Raw genomic sequence first — 26,507 nt, 5'->3', positions numbered from 1 at the left:
CGGATGGGTACTGTGATGCATACACAGAGCAGTGGTCTGGAATATGCCTTCCTCTCCATTTTACTCAGTGAAAATTTTTTCCTCCTTTCTAGTCCAGTTAGAAGCTTCTGTTGAATCTGACCAAAGTTTCAGTGAAGAAGGTTCTCCTGGGAGCACAGCACTCAGCACAGCACTCAGCACGGATGCTAGTTTGCAGGAAGAAAAAGCTGAAGACCCTGAATCTGGCTCTGTTACTCTCAGAGCTCAAGAGCCTTCTCCTTCTGCAGGTTCAGATTTTGATTCCATATTTCATATTGCCATTTCTTAAGGCAGCTAATGTGTTTGTCCTTGTGTGTGCCACTGGCAAAAGCCCTTCATTGTTGCAATGTTAACCACAGCTGGATGGGACTATCTCTGTTGCTTGTGGGCATATTCTCAGTGTAGAGGCTCAGGTGTGGTTTGTGCTTTGGAAAGAGGCAGCAGTCTCAAAAAGCAGAGCTCCTGATTTTGAACTGACTGTGTGGCATGTTCTAGCCTGTGAGTGGTGATGCCAAGTGCTTGTGGGCAGGGTATCACTGAATGGTTGTAATGCTGGGTGGAGTTGGACTAACACCTTAAAAGGTGATGGGTTTTGTTCCTGCTCTGCTTCAGGTCTGTGGTAGCACTGATGTGTGGGAATCCTGGGTGCATTTCTGTAGCCTTGGGGTTTGCCTTCTGTTGTACTTCAGCCTGGCACTATTTTGAGGCTTTGGTGCAAAGTGATGAACTGAGTCAGACAACTCACGTTTGTGGCTCAGTAACATCTATATTCTGCTCCCCAGTGCCTGGGGACTGCACTTACCTGGTGTTTTCCACTGCTGATTACCTGCCCAGGTAGTAGCAGTGCCAGGGGACCTTGAACTACAAATTGCCCAGTTTCTGCTCTACTGAAATTGAGTTTTAAGTGGAACAGAACATTTGGAGGGCTTTACAGTTGCTTAGCATTGTAAGAGGGATCTGTGTGTGCCAGCTTGCACCCTGCTTGGTTATCCCTGCTTTACCTTCCTGCTGGCACATGTGCTCTTCCACCACCCTTGTGTAACTGCACACATGAGATCTCCTCTCCCTTTACTACTGGTGAGCCCTCTACAGCAGGGCCACCTTTAATTTGGGGGCAGTGCTTAGTGTTGCATGCGCTGCTGGCTGGCATACCAGTGTCCTGCAGAAGATGTCTCAGGATGGCAGCCTTTCAGGCAAGATACTGTGCTGCTGCCAACCCTTCCTGTTCCAGTAGCAGTCAATTCAAACAAAGAATTGGTGATGGAGGGGAAGAAAATACAACTCTGTGGACTCAGAAGCTTGACATGGGGACATCTGGCTGGAAACTCACTGCTAAGCTTGAACCTCAGCTGACATGGCCAGCAGATCCAGAGAGGTGATTCTGCCACTTTGCTCTGCTCTGGGGAGACCTCCCCTGCTGTGCTGTGTCCAGCTCTGGAGCCCTCAACATAGGAAGGGCCTGGAGCTGATGGAGTGGGTCTGGAGGAGGCCACAAAAACCAGCAGGGGGTTGGAGCAGCTCTGCTACAAGGCCAGGCTGAGGGAGCTGGGGGTGTTCAGCCTGGAGAGGAGGAGGCTCTGGAGAGACCTAATAGTGACCTGCCAGTACCTGAAGGGGCTACAAGAAGGCTGCAGAGGAACTGTTTGCCAAGGCCTGCAGGCACAGGACCAGGGGCAATGGTTTGAAAAGAGAGCTTCAGATCAGTGTTAGGAACAAGTTCTGCACTGTGAGGAGCACTGCTGGAACCCTGCAACAGGTTGCCCAGGAGGGTGGTTGAGGCTCCATCCCTGGGATATTCATGGTGAGGCTTGAGAGGGCTCTGGTCTGATCTGGTGGAGGATGTCCCTGCTGACTGCAGAGGGAGTTGGACTGGGTGCCCTTCAGAGGTCCCTTCCAACCCAGACTGTCCTGTGGTTCTGTAGTAGAGCAGAGTGAGAAGGGAGAGGGGCTGCTGACCTGACTGCTGAAGGGCTGGGATTCCTCTCTGTACTGGAAGTTAGGCACCCTGAGTGCTTCAGGTTGTCATGACTCACTGAATGCCAGGGGAAAGTGTCAGTTACAGACAAGGAAGAGAGCAGGTGGCAGGTCTGTCAGCAGCTCTGGATCTGTGCAGTGTTAGCTGGGCTCAGGGAGAGCTCCCAGCCAGCTCCTCTGGAATGCACCTGCAGAGCTGAAGAAGCGTTCTCACCACAGAAAGCACTTTCAGTAGCATGGGATGTGGTTAGCAGGAGCTGTGTCTGTAGGGATGGAAGTCCTCCCCTGTAGAAGGTGGTGCAGTGGGCTGGCTGCAGAGCCCTTGGCTGGGTGCAGGCTCTTCCCAGGCTCTCTGCTGGGGGCTTGGGAAGCAGCTTCCTGCAGTGCCTGGCAGTGGGGAGTTCTGTTGTGCCCCTGGTGAAGAAGGAAGTGGTGGTGATGGGGCAGTGTGGGGATAGTCTGAAGAGGTTCCTTGTGCACATTGCAGGAAGGTTTTGGCTGCTTTCCCTTGCCTTTCCCCATGTCTTGGTTATCTCTGTTTCTAAACTTCAGCTTCTGTGATCCTGTGCTCCTCTTCTAACTCGTAGCTGAGCAGTTAGAAGCCATTCCCTGCATGTTCTCTGTGGAGGGGAGGTGCTCTGAGCTTCAGGGGCCTCGTCATGACAGTTGTGTGATGGTCCCAGAGCTTCCCTTGTCATCTTTGTTATGTGTGTTTGGACCCCTTTGCCCCCTGCAGTCTCCTGTCTGTCCCCAGGGCTGCTTTTTAGCTTTACTATCAAGGAACCCTTTCTGCACTTGAGGCCATCCAGTGACTGCTCCTGAGCCATGCTCTCATTCTTTGAGTGCAGCTCTTGGTGTGCAGTGAATTTCCCTCTTGGTGTTGGCAGACTTGGGCATTCTGCAGCTGTGATCCAGTTCTCTGGCTCTGTTGCAGTCTTACCCTGCAGCTGCCTGAAGTGGCATCCCTGTCACCTTCTGGGGGTGGCAGTGCCCAAGTGTCTGCCTTTCCCCCTGCCATTATCTTTGTGAAACAAAGCAGTGACAAAGTTGTTCTGCATTTTCCTCTCAAAGGAACTGACTCTTCTTCCTTGTCTGCAGTCTGATGTGCAGGTGGCTCCTTGATCCTTCCCTGTCCATCAACCTCCACAGAACCATTACTGCTTGCTTGCTGTGATCACCTCAGCTTTTATTTCTTTGCCCTAGCACAGCAGTAGGACCTGATGTGCTTCAGATGCAGCTCTCCAGGATGCTTCTCTTCACTATGCCATAACCCTGAAACATGCAGCTCAGAAGCCCCATTTCTGCTGCTGCAAGCTGTCCTGACCAAGCTGTCCTGTGTTCTTGCAGCATGACCATGGTGACACTGCCTGCAGCACTCCCACTCAGTGCCTTGCCTGCCTCTGTGCACCTGTGGAAAGCCTTCTTCTTTCTGCACTTCCTCTGGTTGGATTGGCTCTGGCTCCCTTCCTGTTGCTTCTTTCCAGCTGCTCCTAATGCAGTGTCTGTGTTGTCACTCCTGTGCTGCATACCTTCAGCTCTGCAGCACTGTTGCCAGCTCTGGGCCTTAGGTTTAGACATTCTGCAAGTTAGAAAGGACTTGGAAAAATGGAAGTAATGTTTTAGTGCTGGTAACACAGAAGGGAAAAGTCTGTCTGAAAACTGCTTTGAAAACTGCTGCCTCCTGGCCTCCTGCCTCCCTGGTGAGGGGCAGCTGTAATGCTCTGTGCACATTAGTGCCTGGGCCTCCATCTGTGTGCTTGCACATCCCTGCCTCTCTCTTGTGCTGTTCAGTATTGGGGCCAGGAACCTGATTTGTGTTCAGTCAGCTGAAGATGAGCCAGTCTGTGCCCAGGGGGCCAGGAAGGTCAACAGCATCCTGGCCTGGAGCAGCAGGAGCTGGCATGGGGCTTTTACCCCTTTGTACTGGGCACTGGTGAGGCCACATCTTGAGAACTGGGTTCAGTTTTGGGGCCCTCACTCCTAAGAAGGACATTGAGGGCTGGAGCAGGTCCAGAGGAAGGCAACAAAGCTGGTGAGGGGTCTGGAGAGCAGGGCTGGTGAGGAGCAACTGAGGGAGCTGGGGGTGAAGAGGAGGCTGAGGGAGACCTCATTGCTCTCTGCAGATCTCTGAAAGGAGGTTGGAGTAAGGTGGGGGTTGGCCTCTTCTCCCTAGTATCAAGTGATAGGCTGAGAGGAAATGGCTTCAAGCTGCACCAGGAGAGGTTCAGGCTGGAGATTAGGAAGAATGTCTTCACTGGAAGGGTCACTGGGCACTGGCAGAGGCTGCCCAGGGAGGTGATGGAGTCCCCATCCCTGGAGGCGTTTGAAAGATGCTTGGGTGAGGTGCTCAGGGCCATGGTCTGACAGCTGTGTGCAAGGTTGTGGTTGGAATTGATCTCAAGGTCTTTTCCAGTCAGGCAATTGTGTGGTTCAGATGTTTCCTTTGTTGATTGAAGGTTTCTGAGATATGAGCTCACCAGGACAGGGAAAGGTACAGCTCAGCTTTGCACAGTAGGCAGAATAGAATAGGATAGAACAGACCAGGTTGGAAGAGACCTTCATGATCATGGTGTCCAACCTATCATCCAACACCACCTAATCAACTAACCCATAGCACCAAGCACCCTCTCAAGTCTCCTCCTGAACACCTCCAGTGATGGTGACTCCACCACCTCCCAGGCAGCCCATTCCAATGGGCAATCACTCTCTCTGTGTAGAACTTCTTCCTAACCTCCAGCCTGAACCTCCCCTGGCACAGCTTGAGACTGTGTCCTCTTGTTCTGGTGCTGGCTGCCTGGCAGAAGAGCCCAACCCCACCTGGTACAACCTCCCTTCAGGGAGTTGCAGAGAGCAAGAAGGTCTCCCCTGAGCCTCCTCTTCTCCAGGCTAAGCAACCCCAGCTCCCTCAGCCTCTCCTCACAGGGCTGTGCCCCAGACCCCTCCCCAGCTTTGTTGCCCTTCTCTGGACACCTTCCAGCAGCTCAACCTCTTTCCTAACCTGAGGAGCCCAGAGCTGGACACAGGACTGCAGGTGTGGCCTGAGCAGTGCTGAGCACAGGGCAGGATGAGCTCCCTGCTCCTGCTGGCCACACTCTTCCTGCTGCAGGCCAGGATGCCCTTGGCCCTCTTGGCCCCCTGGGCACACTGCAGGCTCCTGTTCAGCTGCTGTCAACCAGCACCCCCAGGTCCCTCTCTGCCTGGCTGCTCTCAGCCACTCTGCCCCCAGCCTGTAGCTCTGCCTGGGGTTGCTGTGGCCAAAGTGCAGCCCCTGGCACTTGGATGTGTTCAGTCTCCTGCCCTTGGCCTCGGCCCATCTGCCCAGCCTGGCAAGGTCCCTCTGCAGAGCTCTCCTACCCTCTCACAGCTCAACTCCTGCCCCCAGCTTGCTGTCAGCTGCAAACTCACTGCTGATGGACTCCATCCCCTCCTCCAGATCATCAGTGAAGATATGGAACAGGCTGGGGCCCAGCACTGCTCCCTGGGGCACAGCACTGGGGCCTGGCTGCCAGCTGGCTGTGGCACCATTCACCACCAATCTCTGGGCTCAGCCTCCAGCCAGTTCCTAACCCAGCTCAGAGTTGCTGCTGGCCAAGCCAGGGGCTGACAGCTTGGCCAGGAGCTTGCTGTGGGGGATGGTGGCAAAGGCCTTGCTGCAGCCCAGGCAGACTCCATCCACAGCCTGCCCCATTTGCTTTCAAATGTTCTTCATTTGAGTCCAAAGCCTTCCCTTGGAGTTTTTGAGCAGCTAATTAACTGTGGTAACTGATACCAGCAATCTTCCTTTTGCCTACTTTCATTCTTTAGTTGCTGCTTGGAAAGTGAAACAAATTTCAGTGTTGCTTGAAAACCTCTCTGTGCCATCCTGCTGCTGTGCTCTGGAAGCAGCCAGCCTGCCCTGGGAGGGGAAGGCATCCCCAGGCAGGCAGCACAATAGTGGCAAGCATGAAGCAGAACTTTCCTTGGAGAGTCCTTGCACCAAAGCTGTAACCAGCTGTGAGCAAATCAGTTGTGCACTTGAGGCAAGGCAGACTCCAGTGTGCAGCCTCAGATGCTGTATCTGACCCATATGTGTCAGCCAGTTTGCTGGTGCCACTGGCCTGGGAGCAGTGGCTGACACCCCCATGGCTGTGCTGCCATTCAGCCAGAGCTGGGACAGGCTGCAGAGCTGGGTGGGGAGAGCTCCAGTGACATCAGCAAGGCCAAGGGTCCAGTCCTGCATCTGGAGAACAACCACCCCCTGGACCAATACAGGCTGGGGGCTGAGCTGTTGGAGAGCAGTGCAGGGGAAAGGAACCTGGGGGTCCTGCTAGACAGAACGGTGCCCATGAGCCAGCAGTGTGCTCTTGTGGCCAAGAGGGCCAAGGGCATCCTGGGCTGCATTAGAATCACAGAATGGTTTGGGTTGAAAGGGAGCTCAAGGCTCAGCCAGTCCCAACCCCCTGCCATGGGCAGGGACACCTCACACCACAGCAGGTTGCTCACAGCCACCTCCAGCCTGGCTGCAAACACTTCCAGGGATGAGGCTTCCACCACCTCCCTGGGCAACCTGTGCCAGGCTCTCACCACCCTCCTGGGGAACAACTTCTCCCTCACATCCAAGCTCAATCACAGTATCACAGTCTCACAGTATAACTTAGGTTGGAAAGGACCTCGAGGATCATTGAGTTCAACCTATCAACACAGCCCCCATGACTAGACCATGGCACCAAGTGCCACGTCCAATCCCCTCTTGAGCACCTCCAGGCATGGGGACTCCACCACCTCCCTGGGCAGCACATCCCAATGACGAATGACTCGCTCGGTGAAGAACTTTCTCCTCACCTCGAGTCTAAACCTCCCCTGGCACAGCTTGAGACTGTGTCCTCTTGTTCTGCTGCTGGCTGCCTGGGAGAAGAGACCAACCCCCACCTGGCTACAACCTCCCTTCAGGTAGTTGTAGAGGGCAATGAGGTCTCCCCTGAGCCTCCTCTTCTCCAGGCTAAACAACCCCATCTCCCTCAGCCTCTCCTCACAGGGCTGTGCTCAAGGCCTCTCCCCAGCCTTGTTGCCCTTCTCTGGACACGCTCAAGTGTCTCAATGTCCTCCTTAAACTGAGGGGCCCAGAACTGGACACAGGACTCAAGGTGTGGCCTAACCAAAGCAGAGTACAGGGGCACAATGACCTCCCCACTTCTAGTTCTGCTCCATCCCCCCCCAGTCCTATCCCTCCCTGACCCCCTCCAAAGTCCCTCCCCAGCTTGCTTGCAGCCCCCTGCAGATCCTGGGAGGCCACCAGAAGGTCTCCTGGGAGGCCACCAGAAGGTCTCCTGGGAGCCTTCTCCTCTCCAGCCTGCACAACCCCAACTCTCTCAGGCTGTCTCCAGAGCAGAGCAGCTCCAGCCCTCTGCTCCTCCTCCTGGCCCTGCTCTGGACACCTTCCGGCCCCTCCAGAGCCTTCCTGGCACAGAGGCTCCAGAGCTGGCCCCAGAGCTCCAGCTGTGGGCTCAGCAGAGCAGAGTAGAGGGGCAGAATCCCCTCCTTGGCCCTGCTGGCATTAGAAGGGCTGTGGTGAGTGGGTTGAGAGATGTTCTCCTCCCCCTCTACTCTGTCCTGCTGAGGCCACGTCTGGAATACTGTGTCCAGTTCTGGGCCCCTCAGTCCCAGAAGGACCTCAGGGAACTGTTTGAGAGAATCCAGTACAGATTTACAAAGCTGCTGCAGGCAGTGGAACATCTCCTGTGAGGCCAGGCTGAGGCAGCTGGGGCTTGGAGCAGAGGAGCCTGGGGGCTGCCCTCAGTGCTGGGGATGAAGATGTGCAGGGCTGGAGCCAGGCTCTGCTCAGGGCTGGCCAAGGGCAGCACAAGGGGCACTGGGGGCAAGCTGGAGCAGAGGAGGTGCCAGGGGAAGAGAAGGGAAAACTTTGTCCCTGTGAGGGTGCTGGAGCCTGGAGCAGGCTGCCCAGAGAGGTTGTGGAGTCTCTGCTCTGGAGGATTTCATGACCCTCCTGGCTGTGGCCCTGGGTGCCCTGCTCTGCAGGGCTTGGACTGGGTGATCTCTGCAGGTCCCTTCCAACCCCTAACGTTCTGTGATCTGTGGCAGTACTGTGTACACAGGGGTTAGCTCTTGGGCAAAGGACTGATGGAAGCAAGGTGTCATTTGCTGACAAGAGCTGGTTCTTACAAGCACTGACATCATGCAGGCAGTGCTTAAGAGCACAGCTGCAGAGCTTCCCCTTAGAGGCTGCTGGTCTGAGCACAGAGCCAGCGCTGCAGGTTTGTCCCAGCCTCTCCTAGCTGACCTGTTGCAGTGCATGCCCATTTCCTGGCTTCTGTGTTCTGAGTTTAGGAGACCATTTGATAAATACAGCAAATGCATGTTTTGTTCTTGCAGTAACAAAGTCTTGTAGGAGAGCAGATCTGCTTGCCTCAGTGAGAGCTGCAGCTGCTGACCAGGATCACAAGTTTAGATGCAAGTTCTTGGACTGCTCCAAATCCTTCCGCAAAGCCAAGTTACTGCATTACCACATGAAATACTTTCATGGAGTGGAGAAGGCTGCAGAATCACAGCAGAACCCTGTGCAAAGAAATATCCAAACCAGAGCTTCTCTGGCTTCTGAAAAAGCTAATCAAGAGAGGTCAAAAAGAGGACGGGCCGCAGCTGGTTCATTGTGTAAGTATGGTGCTGATTTCCTCCTTTGTTTTCAACAGCAGCAGGCAGGCAGGGCAGGAGAGCACAAGTTCAGTGTCACAGTGTGACTCCTTTTCTTTTGGCCTGAAGGAGTCTCTCTGGGGCTCCATCAGCACATTCTTGGTGGGGAAGCACAGTGTGCTTGAGCACTGGCTCAGAGAAGATGCCATGAGCTGAAGAAGTTCCCTCATCTAGCAATGCAGCTCATGGCTGTAGGGAGCCAGCCTTGCAGCTGCTGTCTGGCACAGCTGCTGGAGTGCTCTGCCTCTGCCCTCCCTTTCAGGACTGCAGTTCCCTGAGGTTCTGACTGCTTTCTTGTTTGGGCTTTTTGCTTTCCTCTGGCTTGACAAATGCCTAGGCGGTGCTCAAAGAGTGCTGCCTGCAGTGAGGAACCAGTCTGTGTGACTCTGGACCTCTCCTGTTTCTTCCTTAGTCTTTCCATTTCATGTTCTGCCCTCAGGAGTGTACCTGGCTGGAAATTCAGTGCCAGTGTCCCCAGTGTTCACTGCTCTCATTGCTGGGGCTGTGGGAAGAGTCCTGTCTTTACCACAGGCAACTGGTACAGCTCTGCTTGAAAAACTTCCTCACCCAGCTGCTGAGCAGTGGAAAAGGATAAAGCCTTGGGCACAGGGAGTCCTTCCCTAACCATCAAGTCACAGCTGCTTTGCAGCCTTCAGAATCCTGGCAACTCCTCTTCATCTTGTTCTCTGAGTGCTTCCTCCTGGTGTCTTGCTTAGCATTGGACTGACCTTTCTATGCTGCCTTCAGGCTGAGCCTGGGTTATGAAATCCAGCTTCCTCTTTGCTGAGTTCCAGGCTGGATTTGGCTTTCCCCTTGAGCTTTCATTACTCTTCTGTTTAAGAGTGACAGGGTCTGGCCAGTTGTGTCCTGAGCCATAGCTGACTGCAGCAGAACACATCCAGCCTTGCTCTGCCTTCTGTGTCCTGCAAAGGTTTCTTCTTGGGAGGTGCTGTTGCCCATGCCTAGCAAGAGTAACTTTGTGTGCACTGCACCTGAGCTGCTGTGCCTGGAGCCCTCTCTGGCTCTCGGTAATGCAAAGCCAGGAGGTTGCATTGGGAGAGTTTTCTGTTAATGCCCTGAGACCTGCTGACTTCTGTGCATTGTACTTTGCATGCAGCTCAAATGAAACCCAAGTACTGCCTGGGCAGTCACACACAAGGCAAGCACTGCTGCTAGCAGCTGCACAGGGACCAGAAGAGGCTTCTGGAGAGCTGCACAAAGGTCTGAGGATGCAGAAGCTCAAACCAAGCTTTTTGAGCATGGGCTGCAGGAGGTTTCTCAAACTTCTGCCTTGCCAGAAAGAGTTGCTGCAGTTTGACAGTCCAGGCTGAGGTCATCTGTGGAAGTGAATGGAAGTGGAATGGGTGTGGTGTCTGCTGGAATTTCTGGCAGCTTGTTGCAGTAAGGAAGGACTGGAGCAGCAATGCCTGGTCACATGCATGAACCTTCAGGCATTTTCCTTCATGGTCCCTCCTCTTGCCCTGCAGAATCCCTTGGTTCTCTGCTGAAGTCTGTGCTCCCATGCTGGGGCCTACAGACACAGCAGACAGCCTCTTCTGAAGGTGCTAATTTTCTCTTTCAGCTCTGTCCCTGCTCCTTTACCTGAAGGGCTGCATAGTGCCTTTAATAAAGGCTCTTTGTTGTTTCTCGACCTAGAGCACTCCAGGGCTGCAAGGCATGGAACAGCTTCATTTCTCCTGTGAAGAGAGACTGAGAGCTCTTGAGTCTGAAGAGAGGGACTCTTACCAATGTCTGTCAATATCTGAGGGGTGGGTGTCAGGGTGAAGGTGCCAGGCTCTTTGCAGTGGTGCCCAGTGCTAGGCCAAGGAACAATGGGCACAAGCTCAAACCTGGGAGGGTTCTTCTCAGCATGAGGAGGAACTTCCTTGCTGTGAGGCTGCTGGAGCCCTGGAGCAGGCTGTCCAGAGAGGTTGTGGAGTCTCCTTCTCTGGAGACTTTTGAGACCTGGACATGTTCCTGTGTGCCCTGCCCTGGGTGACCCTGCTCTGGCAGGGGGGTTGGACTGCAGGATCTCTGGAGGTGCCTTCAGCCCCTTGTGTTCTGTGGTTTCATTCCTTGTACCTGCAAGTCTCCATTTGAACATGTGAACTGTCTTGACTTGGAGCCTTTGTGAGTTGGTGGATTTGATGTTGTAGTAAAGCCTTTTCAAGTCAATGTTTGACAGAAGCCAGTCCCTGCCTTTGTGCTGAACAGCTGTCCTGACATCTGGCAGCCTTGAGTGCTCACACAGCTGCTGCACCTCGCATCAGGCCTCCAAGGGCTCCTGTGCTTGAAAGGTGCTGAGGCTTTGTCAGGCAGCTGGAACCTCACTGGAAGTAACTGAGGAGGAGAGTTGATGTGTATGTGCAGGAGGTGCCATCAAAGCCTTCACTGAGGCAGCTGCTGAGCTCTTCATGCCCTTCATAAGCACTCAGTGACAGACTCAACACTGCCTGCAGCACAGCTGCCATGATGGCAGGGACCTCCTCAGCTGACCCCCTTAGGCTCCTAGGGCAGTTGCATTCCCCTGAGGTGTTTGCTGCAGTGGGAGTTAAACCTCCTTTGGGCACATGAAAAATACTCTGCAGCATCAGGCTGCAGGTTTGGTTTGTGGGTACATGATGGCAACCTCAATCAGGCAAGTTGCTGCCCTTGGCTCTGCCCTGATCATGTGTGTAAAGTGTCTTCATGCCAGGAGTACCTGGGTGTGTCAGGTGGTAGAAGACTCCCAGTGAGCCAGCAGTGGTCAGTGGTACCCAAAGGCAGCTGTGTGCTGGGCTACATCTAAAGCAGGGAGAGCAGCAGCACAGGGAAGGAAATCTGCCCCTCTGCTCTGCTCTGCTCAGCCCCCACCTGCAGCACTGCCTCCAGCTCTGGGGGCCCCAGCACAAGAAGGACCTGGAGCTGCTGGAGAGGCTCCAGAGGAGGCCATGGAGATGCTGTGAGGGCTGCAGACCCTCCCCTGTAGAGCCAGGTTGGGAGAGTTGGAGCTGTTCAGCCTGGAGAAGAGAAGGCTCCAGGCAGACCTCAGAGCAGCCTTGCAGTACCTGAAGGGCTCCAGGAGAGCTGGGGAGGGACTCTGGCCAAGGGCTGGGAGTGCCAGGCTGAGGAACAATGGCTTTGAGCTGGGAGAGGAGAGACTGAGACTGGAGATAAGGAAGAAATTGTTGTCAGTGAGGGTGGGGAGAGCCTGGCACAGGCTGCCCAGGGAGGCTGTGGCTGCCTCCTCCCTGGAGGTGTTCAGGGCCAGGCTGGCTGAGGCCTTGAGCAAGCTGGACTAGTGGGAGGTGTCCCTGTCCATGGCAGGGGTTGGAACTGGGTGAGCTTTGAGGTCCCTTCCAACCCAACCCATTCCATGGATCTCTGAGTCTCAGCCCACAGGACACCCAGGTTTCTCCTGCCCTTTGAAACAGGGTAGGGTAAAGGTGGTCACAGAGTTCTTCAGGTGTTAAGTCAAGAAACTGAATGGAGCTGTTGGGAGAGGGGAAGGTGAGGAAGCCTGGAGAAGGTTATCTGGTTTGTGTATATCTTTTCATTGGGGTTTTGGGGTTCCTGAGATGGAGTTGTGTAGTGGTCAGCAAGGGGGGAAGGCTCTGGGAGGGCTGGTTCCATGGCTTCTCAGCCTGCACTGCCTGCTGGCAGTCTGCACTCAGGGAGGTTAGCACAGGTGGGCTCCCAGCTTAGGAACTCCCTGAATCTTATTTTCCAGAAACTTTGTCACATGGAGAAAAGTTTTGTCTGTCAGCCCAGTTGATGGAAGCCCTCAGATGGCAGAGGTTCTGTCCCCAAGAATAGCCCTGTGTGAAAATAGAGCCAGCAGGCCAACAGCAGCACCCAACACAGCAGAGCCCCCTCTGCCATTAGGCTGGAAGAGAGCTTAGTTGAACTTGGCATCAGCACAGGACTCCACACCCACACTGTAGGACCTTCTCAAGTGTTCTGGGTGTAGGACTGCTGCCTGCTGGGATGTTTCATAGTTTCATAGTTTCATTCAGGGTTGGAAGGGACCACAAGGATCATCTAGTTCCGACCCCCCTGCCATGGGCAGGGACACCCCACACTAGATCAGCCTGGCCAGAGCCTCATCCAGCCTGGGCTTAAACACCCCCAGGGACAGGGCCTCGACCACCTCCCTGGACAACCCACTCCAGGGCTTCACCACTCTCATGGGGAAGAACCTCCTCCTCACATCTAGCCTGAATCTCCCCACCTCCAGCTTCATTCCATTCCCCCTAGTCCTATCACTACCTGAGATCCTGAGAAGTCCTTCCCCAGCCTTCCTGTAGGCCCCCTTCAGATCCTGGAAGGCCACAATTAGGTCACCTTGGAGCCTTCTCTTCTGCAGACTGAACAGCCCCAACTCCTTCAGTCTGTCCTCATAGGAGAGCAGCTCCAGCCCTCTGATCATCCTTGTGGCCCTTCTCTGGACACGTTCCAGCACCTCCACATGTCTTAGGAGGGAGCATCTTCTGGCTTTGAGAACTCTTAGTGGACAAAATATGCCACTTCCCAGAGTCTTGCAGCTCTTGAGGTAAACAAACAGCCAGGGAGAGACAGCAGTGTGTTGCCTGCCAGGGCACAAAGGAACCTTTATGAGACAGTCTTGAGTTGGGTCTCATTGCTGCCTCCTGTTGTGGCTGCTGTGGCAGGGGATTGGAAGGCAAGCCCCTGGTAACAGAAGTAGTTACAAAGGGTTCCCCTTCTTGCTTTTCTCAGTTCTAAATGCACCCTCAGAGTGAGAGGACCAGGGAAGAAGTCATCTGATGGCCTTTAGAGTTCTGTACCTTGGAATTTCTTTTGCCTGAAGACATGAGCTGGATTCTACAGGCTGTGCATTGCTGTGTCTTAACATGCTTTGGTGCAGCCTGCACTTGACTGCTGCTCAGGGCTGAGTACTTGCTGCCAGCTCTGCTCTTCAGTCTGCTCTCTTGGACTCTCTTCATTCTGTTCTCAGTCATCTTCAGGTACTGCATGCAGTTATTCCCCTAGATGTGTCCCAGTGAAAACCTGGCTCCCATGTAAGCCAGCAGACAAGGAGGCTGTATTTCATACCCCCTGAGCTTTTGGGATGCTTATGAGGATGGACTTGGACATTCCTGATGGAATTCAGCAGGCTGTCACCTCGGCTCGCGGGCCTGGCTGGCTGAGATCCTTGATGTCATAGTGCCAAAGAGCAGTGATTTGTCTTGTTTGCTCTGGCTGTCCTCTGTGCCATGCAGCTAGAGTGCTCTGGCAGCTTCACCTTTTCTTCCATGAGCAGGGCTCTTCAGCAGGAGCTCTTTGACCTGAATAGTGAACAGAGCTTCAGGTGAAGCTGTGCCTGCGGCTTGGGATTGGATGAATTGTAGGCAGTGATCCTCCTGTAGTCCTGCAGCCCCCTCTTGTTTGAAATGCTCCTTCAGCTGCCCTTCCTTAGCTGTGCAGAGCTGCTCTGTGCCACTTCCAAATGCCTCCTTACCCAGCACACTTGTGAGAGCAGGCTGTGGTTTCCCCTGAGCCAGCAGGGCCCCTGTTCTTCTGAGGGAGTGACAGTGAGGATGACCTGGTGCACACCTGCCACGCTGCATTGTCTCTCTTGCCATCTTTCTTCTAAGCCTCAGCTTTGTGGAGTGCATTTGCTTCCACTGTTTCTTTGGGGGGGGGAAGTCAACAAAGCCGCAGAAGCATCTCAAGTTTTAGCCTTCCAGTCAGTTTCTGTGGCAGAGCTGCTCCGTGGTCAGCTTGCTGGGGTTGTGAGGTCAGCAGCAGGGCTGCTCACAGAGGCTCCTCTGCAGCTGCTGAAGTCCGCTTCTGTTCTGAGAGTATTTAAAGCTTGGACTTGGTCTTTGTTCTCTTTGTAGATGCTCCTCTACACATAGCCCTAAGGAGTACCCCATATAGAGATGAAAAGCTAGAAAGGAGAAGAAGCTCAGCTCCTGTGAGTGCCCTGAGCAGTCCCCGGCACGCTGTTGGAGGGCAAGGCAAGAGCCGCGTAGCCAGAGCGCTGCGCAGGCCTCCGGACGCAGCGGGGGCTGAGGATGGTACGGCTGTGCCTCTGGCTTCGGGTGGCAGTTACACCTGGGGGGAGCTTGGGCAAGTTGGGAGCTTTGTAAAGAGCTGGAGATGCTGCTGGGAAGTGTTCAGCTCACCTCCTCCTGCAGAGCTGGGTTTTAGAATCATAGAATCAATAAGGTTGGAAAAGACCTCAGAGATCATCAAGTCCAAGCTGTCACCCAACACCTCCTGACTACTAAACCATGGCTCCAAGTGCCACCTCCAATCCCCTTTTGAACACCTCCAGGGATGGTGACTCCACCACCTGCCTGCGCAGCACATTCCAGTGGCTAACAACTCTCTCAGTGAAGAACTTTCTCCTCCCCTTCAGCCTAAACTTCCCCTGGCACAGCTTGAGGCTGTTGTGTATTGCTGTGCAGCATGGGACGTGAGCAGTGTGCTTGCACTGCGCCCTCCCAGCAGCTGCAGGCAGTCACTCAGGGCACTGTGGATGTCCTTGCCCTGCCTGCTGGGGTTTGTTCTGCCCAGTCAGTGGCTAATGTTTGCAAGGTGTAAAAGGGCATGAGAAGGTTATTGCTGGTTGGTTTGTTTGCTGTGTGTCTCTCAATCCTGTTCAACTCTGAAATGTTTAAGTAGTCCCAAGCCTGCTGAGGTTTGCAGACTGCCAGAATGGGTTGGGTTGGAAGGGACCTTAAAGATCATCCAGTTCCAACCCCCAGCCATGGACAGGGACACCTCCCACTGAATCAGCTTGCTTAAGGCCATGAACATCTCCAGGGAGGAGGCATCTACTCCTTGTTCCAGTGTTGTTCTCAGTTGCTCTTTCTTTGCCATTCTGGAAGGCTAAACTGGCAGAACTTGCATCCCTGTGGGCAGGGAGAAGGAAATGTTGTCCAGAGGATCCTGGAGGACCAGCAGTTGAGGTCAGAGGGAAGAAAGAAGGGATTGGGAAGATCTGTGCTGAGACTTTAAAAAGGAATCTTTCCTTTCTTCCCCCCCAAGTGCTGAGGGAAGGAGGAAGTTGCCTTTTGTGCTGCCAGCCATTGTGCCTTTGGGTGGCAGGCTGCCAGCAGTGCCAGTGGCTGCTGGCAGCACATGGCTTGAGCAGCTGTCACTAACAAGGTGCTGAAAGAGGAACCTAAGTGACAGAGGAGCAGGCAAGGTTCAGGGACTGGGAGGATGGGGAGTTACAGAGGCGAAGGCTCTCCTGAAGAGCTCAGGAGCATGTCTGCTGCAAGCTCATGTCAGCTGTGAAATGGGACTGAGCTTGCCAGCCTCGCCCAGTGAGCTGCTTGCACCATAGAGAGCTCTAGACTGAGAGCTGGGGAGCTTGTATGGACAGGTACAGGGCTCACACTGCCTCTGCTGCCATGTGCCACAGTGCTCACAGACCAGCCAGGGTTCCTCAGTGCTTTGGTACAATAGAGAGTGTCTTCAGGTACTTACTCTGCCATCACCAGAAATGGGAATAGGTTTCTAAATGGGACAGTGAGTGGCTTCATGAGCTAAGCACTCAGAGCAGAACCCTTTTGAGATGCATGGCAACATCCTTCCTCCTTCCAGCATGGATTTTGTGATGACTCCTGTAGTCTGGGCTGCCTTGGGGTAATTTGCTTCAAGAGCTGTGTAAGTGTCCTGAAATTCTGCTATAGAGGCTTGACCTTGTTCCCAGTAACTGCTGTCTTTGAGATCTATCAGCAGTGGTCAGCATGGCCTCCCCAAGGGGAAATCATGCCTGACCATTTGATGGCCTTCTCTGATGGGGTGACCAGCTGGGTAGATGAGGGGAGAGCAGTGGGTGTTGATCAGCAAGGCTTTGGGCACAGCCAAGCTTAGGAGGTGTGGGTTGGCTGAGTGACAGTGAGGTGGGTTGAGAAGTGACAGAGCTCAGAGGGCTGTGGTCAGTGGGGCAGGGTCTGGTTGGAGGCCTGTGGCCAGTGCTGTTCCCCAGGGGTCAGTGCTGGGTCCAGTCTTGTTCAACATCATCAGTGACCTGGGTGAAGGGGCAGAGATGGACCCTCAGGCAGTTTGCTGCTGATGCAGAACTGGGAGGAGTGGCTGAGACCCCTCAGGCTGTGCTGCCATCCAGGGAGAGCTGGACAGGCAGAGGAGAACCTCATGAAGTCTAGGAAGGGAGTTGGCAGGTCTCATTGACAGGGCTTTAAACTAGGCTGGAAGGGGGAAGGGGCTGAAAGCAGTCCCCCCCAGGCAGCAGTCTGGGGGTGGTAAGCTGGAGCCAGGGGTGAAAGCAGCAGCCCAGCTGAAGTGCAGGGACACCAATGCACAAAGCATGGGCAACAAACAGGAGCTGGAAGCCTTGCTGGGGCAGGAGAGTTATGATGCAGTTGCCATCCCAGAGAGGTGGTGGGATGACTCCCATGACTGGAGCGCTGTGACTGATGGCTGCAGGCTCTTCAGGAGAGACAGGCCAGGGAGAAGGGCTTGTGAGAAACCAGCTCACTGCTGAATTGTAACTACAGGCAGTTTGTCATCAAATAAAGGCAAAGCAGTGCTGGGTGCAGGGCAGGGTGCAAGAGGCACCAGAACAGCACAGCTGTCACATCCATCTTCATACCCTTCCCCACACACCTCTCATACCTTTCCCCAGTACCTTCCCACCCCTCTCCATCAGGGCTGGGACAAAACCTGCACTGTTGACCTGGCCAGGCTTCAGACATGTTGGCACCTCACCTTTCTCTCCCAGCACACAAGGATGAACCCCCACAGCACAGACTGCTACCAACCAAGCAGCCCAAGGATCAAACCCCAGGGCCTCCAGCAATTCCCCCTGCCAAAGCCAGGTATTAGAAACAATTTCTCACAGGGTGGAGGGGTGGCCCTGTACATCAGGGGGGCTCTAGATGCCATGGAGCTAGAGATCAAGGATGATCAGGGTGAGTGCCTGTGGGTGAGAATCAGAGGGAAGGCCAGCAGGGCAGCCATCCTGGTTGGAGGCTGTTACAGACCACCCAGCCAGGGTGAAGAGGCTGATGAATGATTCTATGGGCAGCTGGAGGCTGTCTCAAGGTCACCAGACCTTGTTCTTATGGGGGACTCTAACCTGCCTGATACCTGCTGGGAGCTCAACACGGCAGAGAGGAGGCAGTCTGGGAGGCTCCTAGAGTGCATGGAGGACAGCTGCTTACCCCAGCTGCTGTGTGAGCCTGCTTGTGAGGCTCTGCTTGACCTCCTTCATCCAAGCAGAGCAGGGCTGGGGGGGATGTGGTGCTTGGAGGCTGTCTGGGGGGCAGTGACCAGGAGATAACTGAGTGTTCAATATGCAGCCAAGCTGAGAGGGGCAGCAGCAAAACCTCCACTCTGGGCTTCTGGAGGGCAGGCTTCAGGTGACTCAAGGAAGCAACTCAGAAGGTACCTTGGGAAACAGCCCTTAAAAACAAAGGGGCCCAGGGGGTCTGGGCCTGCTTCCAGCAAGAGCTCCTGAAGGCTCAGAGCAGGCTGTGCCAGTGTGCTGGAGATGAGCCCTGGGGCAGACAGCCTGGATGGGCAATGAGCTTCTGAGTGAATTAAGGGGAAAAAGAGGAGATAGCATCGTTGGGAGGAAGCAGAGGTGACCCAGGGAATGGTTAGGGATGTTGCAAGGTCATGCAGGAGAACCATCAGAGAGGCAAAAGCCCTTTTAGAGCTCAGCCTGGCACTGCTGTGAAGGACAACAACCAATCCTGCTACAAAGATGCTCATGGCAAGAGGAGGGCAAGGACAACCTCCCCTCCTTGGTGGGCATGGAGGGAATGCTGTAACTGAAGATGAGGGAAGGCAGAGGTGCTGAACACCTCCTGTGCCTCAGTTTTCAACAGCAGGACAGGTTGTCCTCAGGACAGCTGGCCTCCTGAGCTGGCAGGTGGGGGCAGGGAGCAGTGCAGGTCCCCTGTGAGCCAGGAGGAAGCAGTTAGAGACCTGCTGAGCCACTTGGATCCCCACAAGTCCATGGGACCGGATGGGATCCATCCTAGGGTGCTGAGAGCTGGCAGGCGAGCTCCAAGCCACTCTCCATCATTGTTCACCAGCCCTGGCTCACTGCAGAGGTCCCAGAGGACTGGAAGCTGCCAAGGTGCTGCCCATCCACAAGCAGGGCTGGGAGGAGGAGCCAGGGAATGCCAGGCCTGTCAGCCTGAGCTCAGTGCCAGGCAAGGTTGTGGCACAGGACATCCTGAGTGCAGTCACACAGCACTCACAGCATGGCCAAGGGCTCAGGCCCAGCCAGCATGGGGTTAGGAAGGGCAGGTCCTGCCTGACCAACCTGAGCTCCTTCCATGCCCAGGGCACTGCCTGGTGGCTGTGGGGCAGGCTGTGGATGGAGTCTGCCTGGGCTGCAGCAAGGCCTTTGCCACCATCCCCCACAGCAAGCTCCTGGCCAAGCTGTCAGCCCCTGGCTTGGCCAGCAGCAGCTCTGAGCTGGGTTAGGAAGTGGCTGGAGGCTGAGCCCAGAGAGTGGTGGTGAATGGTGCCACAGCCAGCTGGCAGCCAGGCCCCAGTGCTGTGCCCCAGGGAGCAGTGCTGGGCCCCAACCTGTTCCATATCTTCACTGATGATCTGGAGGAGGGGATGGAGTCCATCAGCAGTGAGTTTGCAGCTGACAGCAAGCTGGGGGCAGGAGTTGAGCTGTGAGAGGGTAGAGAGCTCTGCAGAGGGACCTTGCCAGGCTGGGCAGATGGGCAGAGGCCAAGGGCAGGAGATTGAACACATCCAAGTGCCAGGGGCTGCACTTTGGCCACAGCAACCCCAGGCAGTGCTACAGGCTGGGGGCAGAGTGGCTGAGAGCAGCCAGGCAGAGAGGGACCTGGGGGTGCTGGTTGATGGTAGGCTGAACATGAGCCAGCAGTGTGCCCAAGGGCCCAAGAAGGCCAATGGCATCCTGGCCTGCAGCAGGAAGAGTGTGGCCAGCAGGAGCAGGGAGCTCATCCTGCCCTGTGCTCAGCACTGCTCAGGCCACACCTGCAGTCCTGGGTCCAGCTCTGGGCTCCTCAGGTTAGGAAAGAGGTTGAGCTGCTGGAAGGTGTCCAGAGAAGGGCAACAAAGCTGGGGAGGGGTCTGGGGCACAGCCCTGTGAGGAGAGGCTGAGGGAGCTGGGGTTGCTTAGCCTGGAGAAGAGGAGGCTCAGGGGAGACCTTCTTGCTCTCTGCAACTCCCTGCAGGGAGGTTGTAGCCAGGTGGGGGTTGGGCTCTTCTGCCAGGCAGCCAGCACCTGAACAAGAGGACACAGTCTCAAGCTGTGCCAGGGGAGGTTCAGGCTGCAGGTGAGGAAGAAACTCTTCCTAGCAAGAGAGATTGGCCCTGGGGATGTGCTGCCCAGGGAGGTGGTGGAGTCCCTGTGCCTGGAGGTGTTTAGGCAGAGCCTGGCTGAGGCCCTTGGTGCCATGGTTTAGTTGATCAGATGGTGCTGGGGGAGAGATTGGACTGGATGATCTCTGAGGTCTTTTCCAACCTGGTTAACTCTATTCTGTTCTGAGGGCAAGTGTGGGGTCCTGCACTCGGGGAGGAGCAAACCCTGCAGCAGTGCAGGTGACAGTGACCTGCTGCTGGGAAGCAGCTCTGTGAGAAGGACCTGGGAGTGCTGCTGGACAGCAGGATGCCCATGAGCCAGCAATGTGTCCTCATGGCCAAGGAGGCCAGTGGCATCCTGGGGTGTATTGGAGGGGCTGTGGTGAGTAGGTGGAGGGAGGTTCCTCTCCTGCTCTGCTCTGCCCTGTTGAGATTGCGCCTAGAGAGCTGTCTCCAGGCCTGGGCTCGCAGTTCAAGAGGGACAGGGAACTGCTGGAGCAAGTCCAGTGGAGGCTGTGAAGATGCTGAGGGGCCTGGAGCAGCTCTGGGAGGAGCCCTGGGGCTGTTGAGCCTGGAGAAGAGCAGCCCCAGGGGGGGTCTGAGCAATGCTCAGCAAGACCTCAAGGACAGGTGTCAAGAGGGTTGTCAGTGGTGCCCAGCAGCAAGAGGCAGTGGGTGTGGGCTGGAGCCCAGGAGGTTCCATCTGAAGGGAAAGTGCCAGAGCCCTGGTGCAGGCTGCCTAGAGAGGTTGGGGAGTCTCTCTGGGGAGATTGAGACCTGCCTGGACATTAGGATGTGGAAAACAAAGGTTTGCACACACAGCCTGGGCTTGCACTTCATGGCAAGGGCTCTGCTAGCATGCTTTGAGGATGGTCTTGAGATTGACAGCTCTCCCCCAGTCATTCACAGCTAGGATGGGTTTTTGTCTCCATGAAAAGAGACTGGAGAAGAGAGGATGAGAGAGCAGCAGCTCAGGGCAGCTGAGCTGGTTCTTACTCCATTTTCAGGTAGAACAGAGGATTTGGCTGAGGAGCTGTGCTGGAGGCTGGGGGCTGGGGCTGGTGTCACAGTAGCACTGCAGTGTTCAAGCACAGTGAGGTAGCAGCTGGGGATCACAACTCCCCCAAGGTTTCCTTTCTCAGTCACCTCTGAAGCTCCTCAGCAGTGAATGGCTGTTGACACACAGTTGATTTCTCCCAGTGCTGCTGGAGGGGTGTTGTGTGGGGGTCAGGTCAGGGCTTCAGCCAGCCCCTGGCAGTGCTGGGAGCTCCTACCAGGAAGTGTTCTGAGCTTGCACTGCTTGTCCAAAGAAACCAAGAAGCTGTGCAACTGCTAAGCAGAGTAAGTGTGTCTGTGTCTGAAGCATTAAGTGGGGCTGTTGTCTGATTTCAGCTGTTGTGGAACATGAGAAGAGCAAAGAAAGCAAACCCAAAGACTGTGGAAGGCCTAAGTCAAAGAAGAAAAAAAAAAAGAAGAGGAGACCCAAGCCTGGTAAAGCTCTGCAGGGGCAAGGGCTCCCCCAGTGTCCCCTTCCTCAGCTCCCTGCCTGGGCAGTACTGCTGGCAGCTCTGCTTGCTTTGGGGCTCTGGCAGCTCTGCTGCTGTTGGGTGGTTGGCATTGAGTTGTGCTTGGCAGGAGAAGCTGCTTGTGCTTGAGGTGCAGTGTTCCTGCTGGGGGTGGCAGTGCTGGTGTGGCACAGGGTGACTAACCACAGCAGACCTATCAGGCTTGCAGCCTGGCTTCCCTCAGGGGGGACACTGGCAGGCAGGGGTTCAGAGCCATCACTGAGGTTGGAAGAGAGCTTTAAGGTAGGGTGAACCCAGCACTGCCAGGGCACCACTAAACCATGGCCCTCAGCACTGCATCTACACAAGTCTTAAACCCCTCCAGGGATTGGGAATCCACCCCTGCCCTGGGCAGCCTGGGCCAGGGCTTGACAGTGCTTTTGGGGAAGAAATTGTTCCTCAAGTCCAACCTAAGCCTCCCCTGAGGCAACTTGAGGCTGTTTCCTCTTGTCCTGTTGCTTGTCACTTGGGAGAAGAGACCATCCCCCCTGGCTTCAGCCTCCTTCCAGGGAGTTGTAGAGAACAATGAGGTCTCCCTTCAACACCCCCAGGTCCCTCAGCTGCTCCTCACCAGCCCTGTTCTCCAGACCCGTCACCAGCTTCCTTGCTGCTCTTTGCACCTGCTCCAGCACCTCAGTGTCCTTCCTGTAGTGGGAGCCCCAGGCCCAGTTATTTGAGGTGCAGCCTCCCCAGCGCCCCGTGCAGGAGGCTGAGCCCTGCTGCTGCTGCTGCCACCACTGCTGCCAGGCCAGGGTGCTTCTGGGCCAGCCAGGTGCCTGCTGCTTCCTGCTCAGCCAGCTGCTGACCAGAGCCCCCAGCTCCTTTTCCCGCAGGCAGTTTCCAGCCACACTTGCCCAGGCTGTGCCCTGGGGGCTAGCTCACACAGGAGCTCTCCTGGAGCTTTGCTCCCCATTCCTGGAGCCTGCTGTGTGGATGCCCCAGGACGGTCGGAGATGCTTTCTGTGCCCTCCCTCCGTGAGACCAGGAGTCTGTAGCCTGTAGGAGCAGCAGTGAGCACTGAGGGGGTGCCCAGCTCACAGTGCTGCTGCAGAAGTGCCTGTCATGCAGAAGCAGCAGCAGACAGGGTCACCCTGCAGGACAGTTAGGCTTCTCATTCTTTCTCACTTCAGTCAGCAGGGAAGGATGACTCAGCTGCCTCAAACAAGAGCTCTCTTGCCTCTAGAAGGCTTGCAGGTCCTTCTGCAGCACAGGGAACTCCTGGAGGTGGAAGTGTCACTGAGCTCTTTGTGCTTGCTGTGGGCCTGCATGATGCTGGGATTTGCTCCTGTCAGCTGGTTCTGCCTGCAGATGTCTCCTGGTGACACTTTGTTCTGGTTTCACAGAGTACTCTGGCAGTGAGGAGGTCCCAGAGGCTTCGCAGGAGCTTTCTCCTGACAAAGCAGTTGGCACAAAGTGCTTTTCTTCAACTAAGTCCTTTGCCCAGACAAGTGCACTGCTACCCTGCTCTGATTCTGGACAGCACAGAGGAAAATCAAAAGCCCATGGTAAGATGACCCTGCTTTGCTGGCTCTGTCTTTCATTACCAGTGAATCTGTGAGCTGCACTGACAGCCACAAAGCTGCTGTGCAGGATCTGACCTTGGCTGCTGGTGTGCAGCTCTGTGCATGATTCATTTCCCCTGCCTGAAGGAGATGAGCCCAGTTCATCTGCCAGAGCAAGTGCTGGCGATTTGCTTTGACTTTACTCTCATGGAAGCTTTAAGACTGCTGCCCTTCTTTCAGGACTCAAAACCACCCTGCACCTTTTGGCAGCACCTGCAGAGCTCTGGTAACAGGGGTCAGACTGCAGCCATTAAGCTTTTCAAACCTTCCAACTGTTTGATACAGGGTGAACAGGATCAAGACCTCCAGGGGGATGAGAAGCTCTTGAGGAGCTCTTTGTTGGTGTCTTTACAGTTACTTCATAAACAGAGCTCATCAAAGTGTGGCTGCTGTGTTCCAGCTTCCCTGATGTTTCACTTCTTGATCAACCTTGCTGGCACAAGCCAGGGCAACACAAAAGGAGGCCAAGCATTTCATTCTCTCTGTTACTCTTAAAGCTCTCAGTTTGCAGGAGGCAGGCAGTGTGTGCCAGCTGGGTGATGCCCAGGAGCAGTCAGTTCCTCAGTGCACAGAGAACTGATGGTGGCCATTGGAGGTTGAACTGATGGAGGGTTTGGGGGTTGGGGGGTTTGGTTTGTGTTCTTTTTGGGGGGGTTTGCTGCTCTTTTCTTGTGTAGGGAAACTTCAGTTAATTTCATTGCATAGGGAAAGGAGGAAAGGAGGAAACATTGAAGACTGCTGAAGTGCAATGGTGAAAATGTCTTAAAACAGCTTCTGCAGTCTGCTCAGCTGTGGTTTTGGAGCACATCAGCCATAGCTTCATAGCATGGTTTGGGTTGGAAAGGACCTTAAAGATACTCACTTCCAGCCCCCAGCCATGGGCAGGGGCACCTCCCACCAGCCCAGGCTGTTCAAGGCCTCATCCAGCCTGGCCTTGAACACCTCCAGGCAGGAGGCAGCCACAGCCTCCCTGGGCAGCCTGTGCCAGAGTCTCACCAGCCTCACTGTCAAGACTCTTCTCCAGTCTCAGTCTCAATCTCTCCCAGCTCAAAGCCATTGTCCCTTGTCTTGTCACTCCCCACCTTTGTCCAAAGTCCCTCCCCAGCTCTCCTGGAGCCCTTCCAGGTACTTGAAGGCTGCTCTAAGATCTCTCTGGAGCCTTCTCCATACTGAACAAGTCCAACTCCTTCAGCCTCTCCTCACAGCCCTCTGATCATCTTTGTGGCCTCCTCTGGACCCTCTCCAGCAGCTCCAGGTCCTTCTTGTGCTGGGGGCCCTAGAACTGGAGGCAGTGCTGCAGCTGGGGTCTCAGCAGAGCAGAGGAGCAGATTCTCCTCTCCCTGTGCTTCTGGTCTCCCTCTTTGGATGCAGCCCAGCAGGTTCAGTAACTTGTCCATCTGTTGCTCTGACGTTTTTGATCAGTTCACAGATACTGAAGGCAGTGTAAGCTACTGGAAACAGTTTTCTCTCATCCCTTTCACATTGCTGTGCTGCTTTTTACCTCTGCAGGACTTGTACCACCACCCAAAGCCTAGATAAGGAAGATGTAGTGTAAATAAAACTCTGTAGAATGAAAGTGCAGTGTGCTTCAGCTGCCCCTCCCAGAGCATCTCCCCCCTGGCTCTGAGGGGCACACAAGGTTTGAAGTAATGCCCAGGTCATAGCACAGCCTGGTGGTTTGCTTTCTGCAGTCTTGTTTTAGGGGCTGAGCAGCTAAAATTGTTCTTCCCAGTGTAGATGAGAGACCAGAGTCTACTTCAGAGTGACTGAGCTCTTCCACTCCCCTCTGGCTCGTTAAGGTCCTTTGTCTTGTCCCCCATCCTGTCCCCAGGGCAGCTGGAGCCGCGTTGCCCTTCTTGGTGAGCAGCTTGGTTTAGCATCTCCATCAGTAAAGGTTTTCTTGGCAGTTTCACTCAGTCCCCAGAGATGCAGCAGGGCTGGAAGCAGTGAGGGTGAAGTCTGCAAGAACATCCTGGGCAGTGCACTGCCCCTGAATGATAAATGTGTCCTCAGCAGACCACACACAAATCATCCTTCCCGAAACAGCTGAGTTGTGTCTTGGACTGTGACCATGCCTGTAGGGAGGATGTTGCTGTGGGGGGTGAGTGGTTCATGAAACTGAAGCCTCCTCTCTCTCTCTCTCTCTCTGGGAGCTCTACACTCAGTACCCAGTGATCATCCTGTGCAAAAGCTGGGATGAGTCTCCTGGAGTTCTTAAATCCAGGTTTGCTCCTTGTGGTTCCTTGTCTAAAGAGGCTGTGCCTGTGGGCTGAGGCCCTGTGTGTAGGCAGTACCATTGCAGTGGCAGGGGCTGGAAGGTTGGGGGGGGGTGTAAGGAGCTCTTGATACAGATACAAAACCTCTTGTGATCAGGTTCACTGGACAGTAAGCTCCTGGCAGCTGCCTGCATGCTCAGTGCTGTGGGGATGTCGCTGGAGCTCTGTGATGGACTTCTGCTTTGAGAAACCTGTCTGTGAGTGCTTGGTGTGGAGTCTTGGGCTGAGAGGGATTTGACCTTTGTGTAATCACCTGGGGTTTGATCTGATTGCTTCTTGTGCAGAGGATGACACCCTGAGTGAGTCCTCTCTGGACAGCTTGCTGTGGAGTGACGATGACTGCAGCCAGGAGGTGGATGTGACCAACCCTGAGGAGGAGGCCGAGGAGAGCGACTTGGAGATAGTTCGCTGCGTGTGTGAAGTGAAGGAAGAGAATGACTTCATGATCCAGGTATGAAGTGGGAGGGAAGCAGGGGAAGGTGTCAGTGCAGGAATGTGCACAGGTGTGTTCTGTACAGGAAATAAACTGCTGTTGTCCTGTGAACCATGAACATCTTCAAGGTCACCTGTCAGGGGAGCAGCTGCTATGATAGGTACAAAGCTTTCCTTTTGGTAGAGTTTGGGGGAGTTAATCTGAGGGGATTTGGGGCAGCTCTGTACAACCCAGTAACTGTTGGCTTGGCACTATGGACTGGCATGTTTCTACAAATCAACCCTTCCTAGGCTTAGAGAATACATCTGGAAAAGCACTGCCTTGTTTTCTGGCCTCCTTTCTTCCCTCTGCCTCTGAGCACTGGTCACACTGCCTCAGGTTGGGCAAATAGCCATGAGAGGCTGGTGCCCTTCCACTTCTCTCCTTAGCAGGAAGCTTGACTGAAATGTAAGAGTCCTCTGGGTCTGATCAAAAAGATCCTTCCACTTGAGCTGTTAGCTCAGAGGCAGAACTGCATCTGTCCATGCTGCAGTTCCCAAGTCCCTGGTCTGTGTAGAGCCTCCTGCCCTTCTTCTGTGGCTGTGCTCTTTCTGCACCAGCTGTGCAGAAAACTGTTTCCAGAGCACTGCCAATTATCTCTCCTGCTTAAGGCTTGATAAAAGGCTCTTTGGAGCTGCTCTGGCTGTTTGCTTGTTGAGATGTTTGCAGATCATCAGGA

The 26,507-nt window shown here is 54.8% G+C and overlaps 1 protein-coding gene across 8 annotated transcripts in view; it reads left to right on the top strand.

Annotated features, from left to right (window-relative positions):
• The window catches only part of PHF20 (PHD finger protein 20), a 74,304-nt gene that overhangs the window by 31,588 nt on the left and 16,209 nt on the right, over positions 1–26,507 (top strand). For 4 of the 8 annotated variants that reach the window (XM_068167313.1, XM_068167312.1, XM_068167311.1 and 1 more), the window contains 6 exons: positions 93–266; positions 8,362–8,640; positions 14,520–14,699; positions 21,346–21,444; positions 22,862–23,023; positions 25,641–25,807. In XM_068167313.1, coding sequence (XP_068023414.1) covers positions 93–266; positions 8,362–8,640; positions 14,520–14,699; positions 21,346–21,444; positions 22,862–23,023; positions 25,641–25,807 — 1,061 coding nt within the window. The remainder of the gene's footprint in view (positions 1–92; positions 267–8,361; positions 8,641–14,519; positions 14,700–21,345; positions 21,445–22,861; positions 23,024–25,640; positions 25,808–26,507) is intronic. The other 4 variants (XM_068167317.1, XM_068167316.1, XM_068167315.1 and 1 more) reach the window with 4 other exon arrangements.

This window comes from Melanerpes formicivorus, unplaced genomic scaffold, assembly GCF_026170545.1.
Source record: "Melanerpes formicivorus ecotype bairdi unplaced genomic scaffold, bMelFor1.0.p_v2 SCAF_115, whole genome shotgun sequence".
Lineage (NCBI taxonomy): Eukaryota > Metazoa > Chordata > Aves > Piciformes > Picidae > Melanerpes > Melanerpes formicivorus.
The sequence above is the reverse complement of the archived record's forward strand: the minus strand, read 5'-3'. Positions and strand labels throughout refer to the sequence as shown.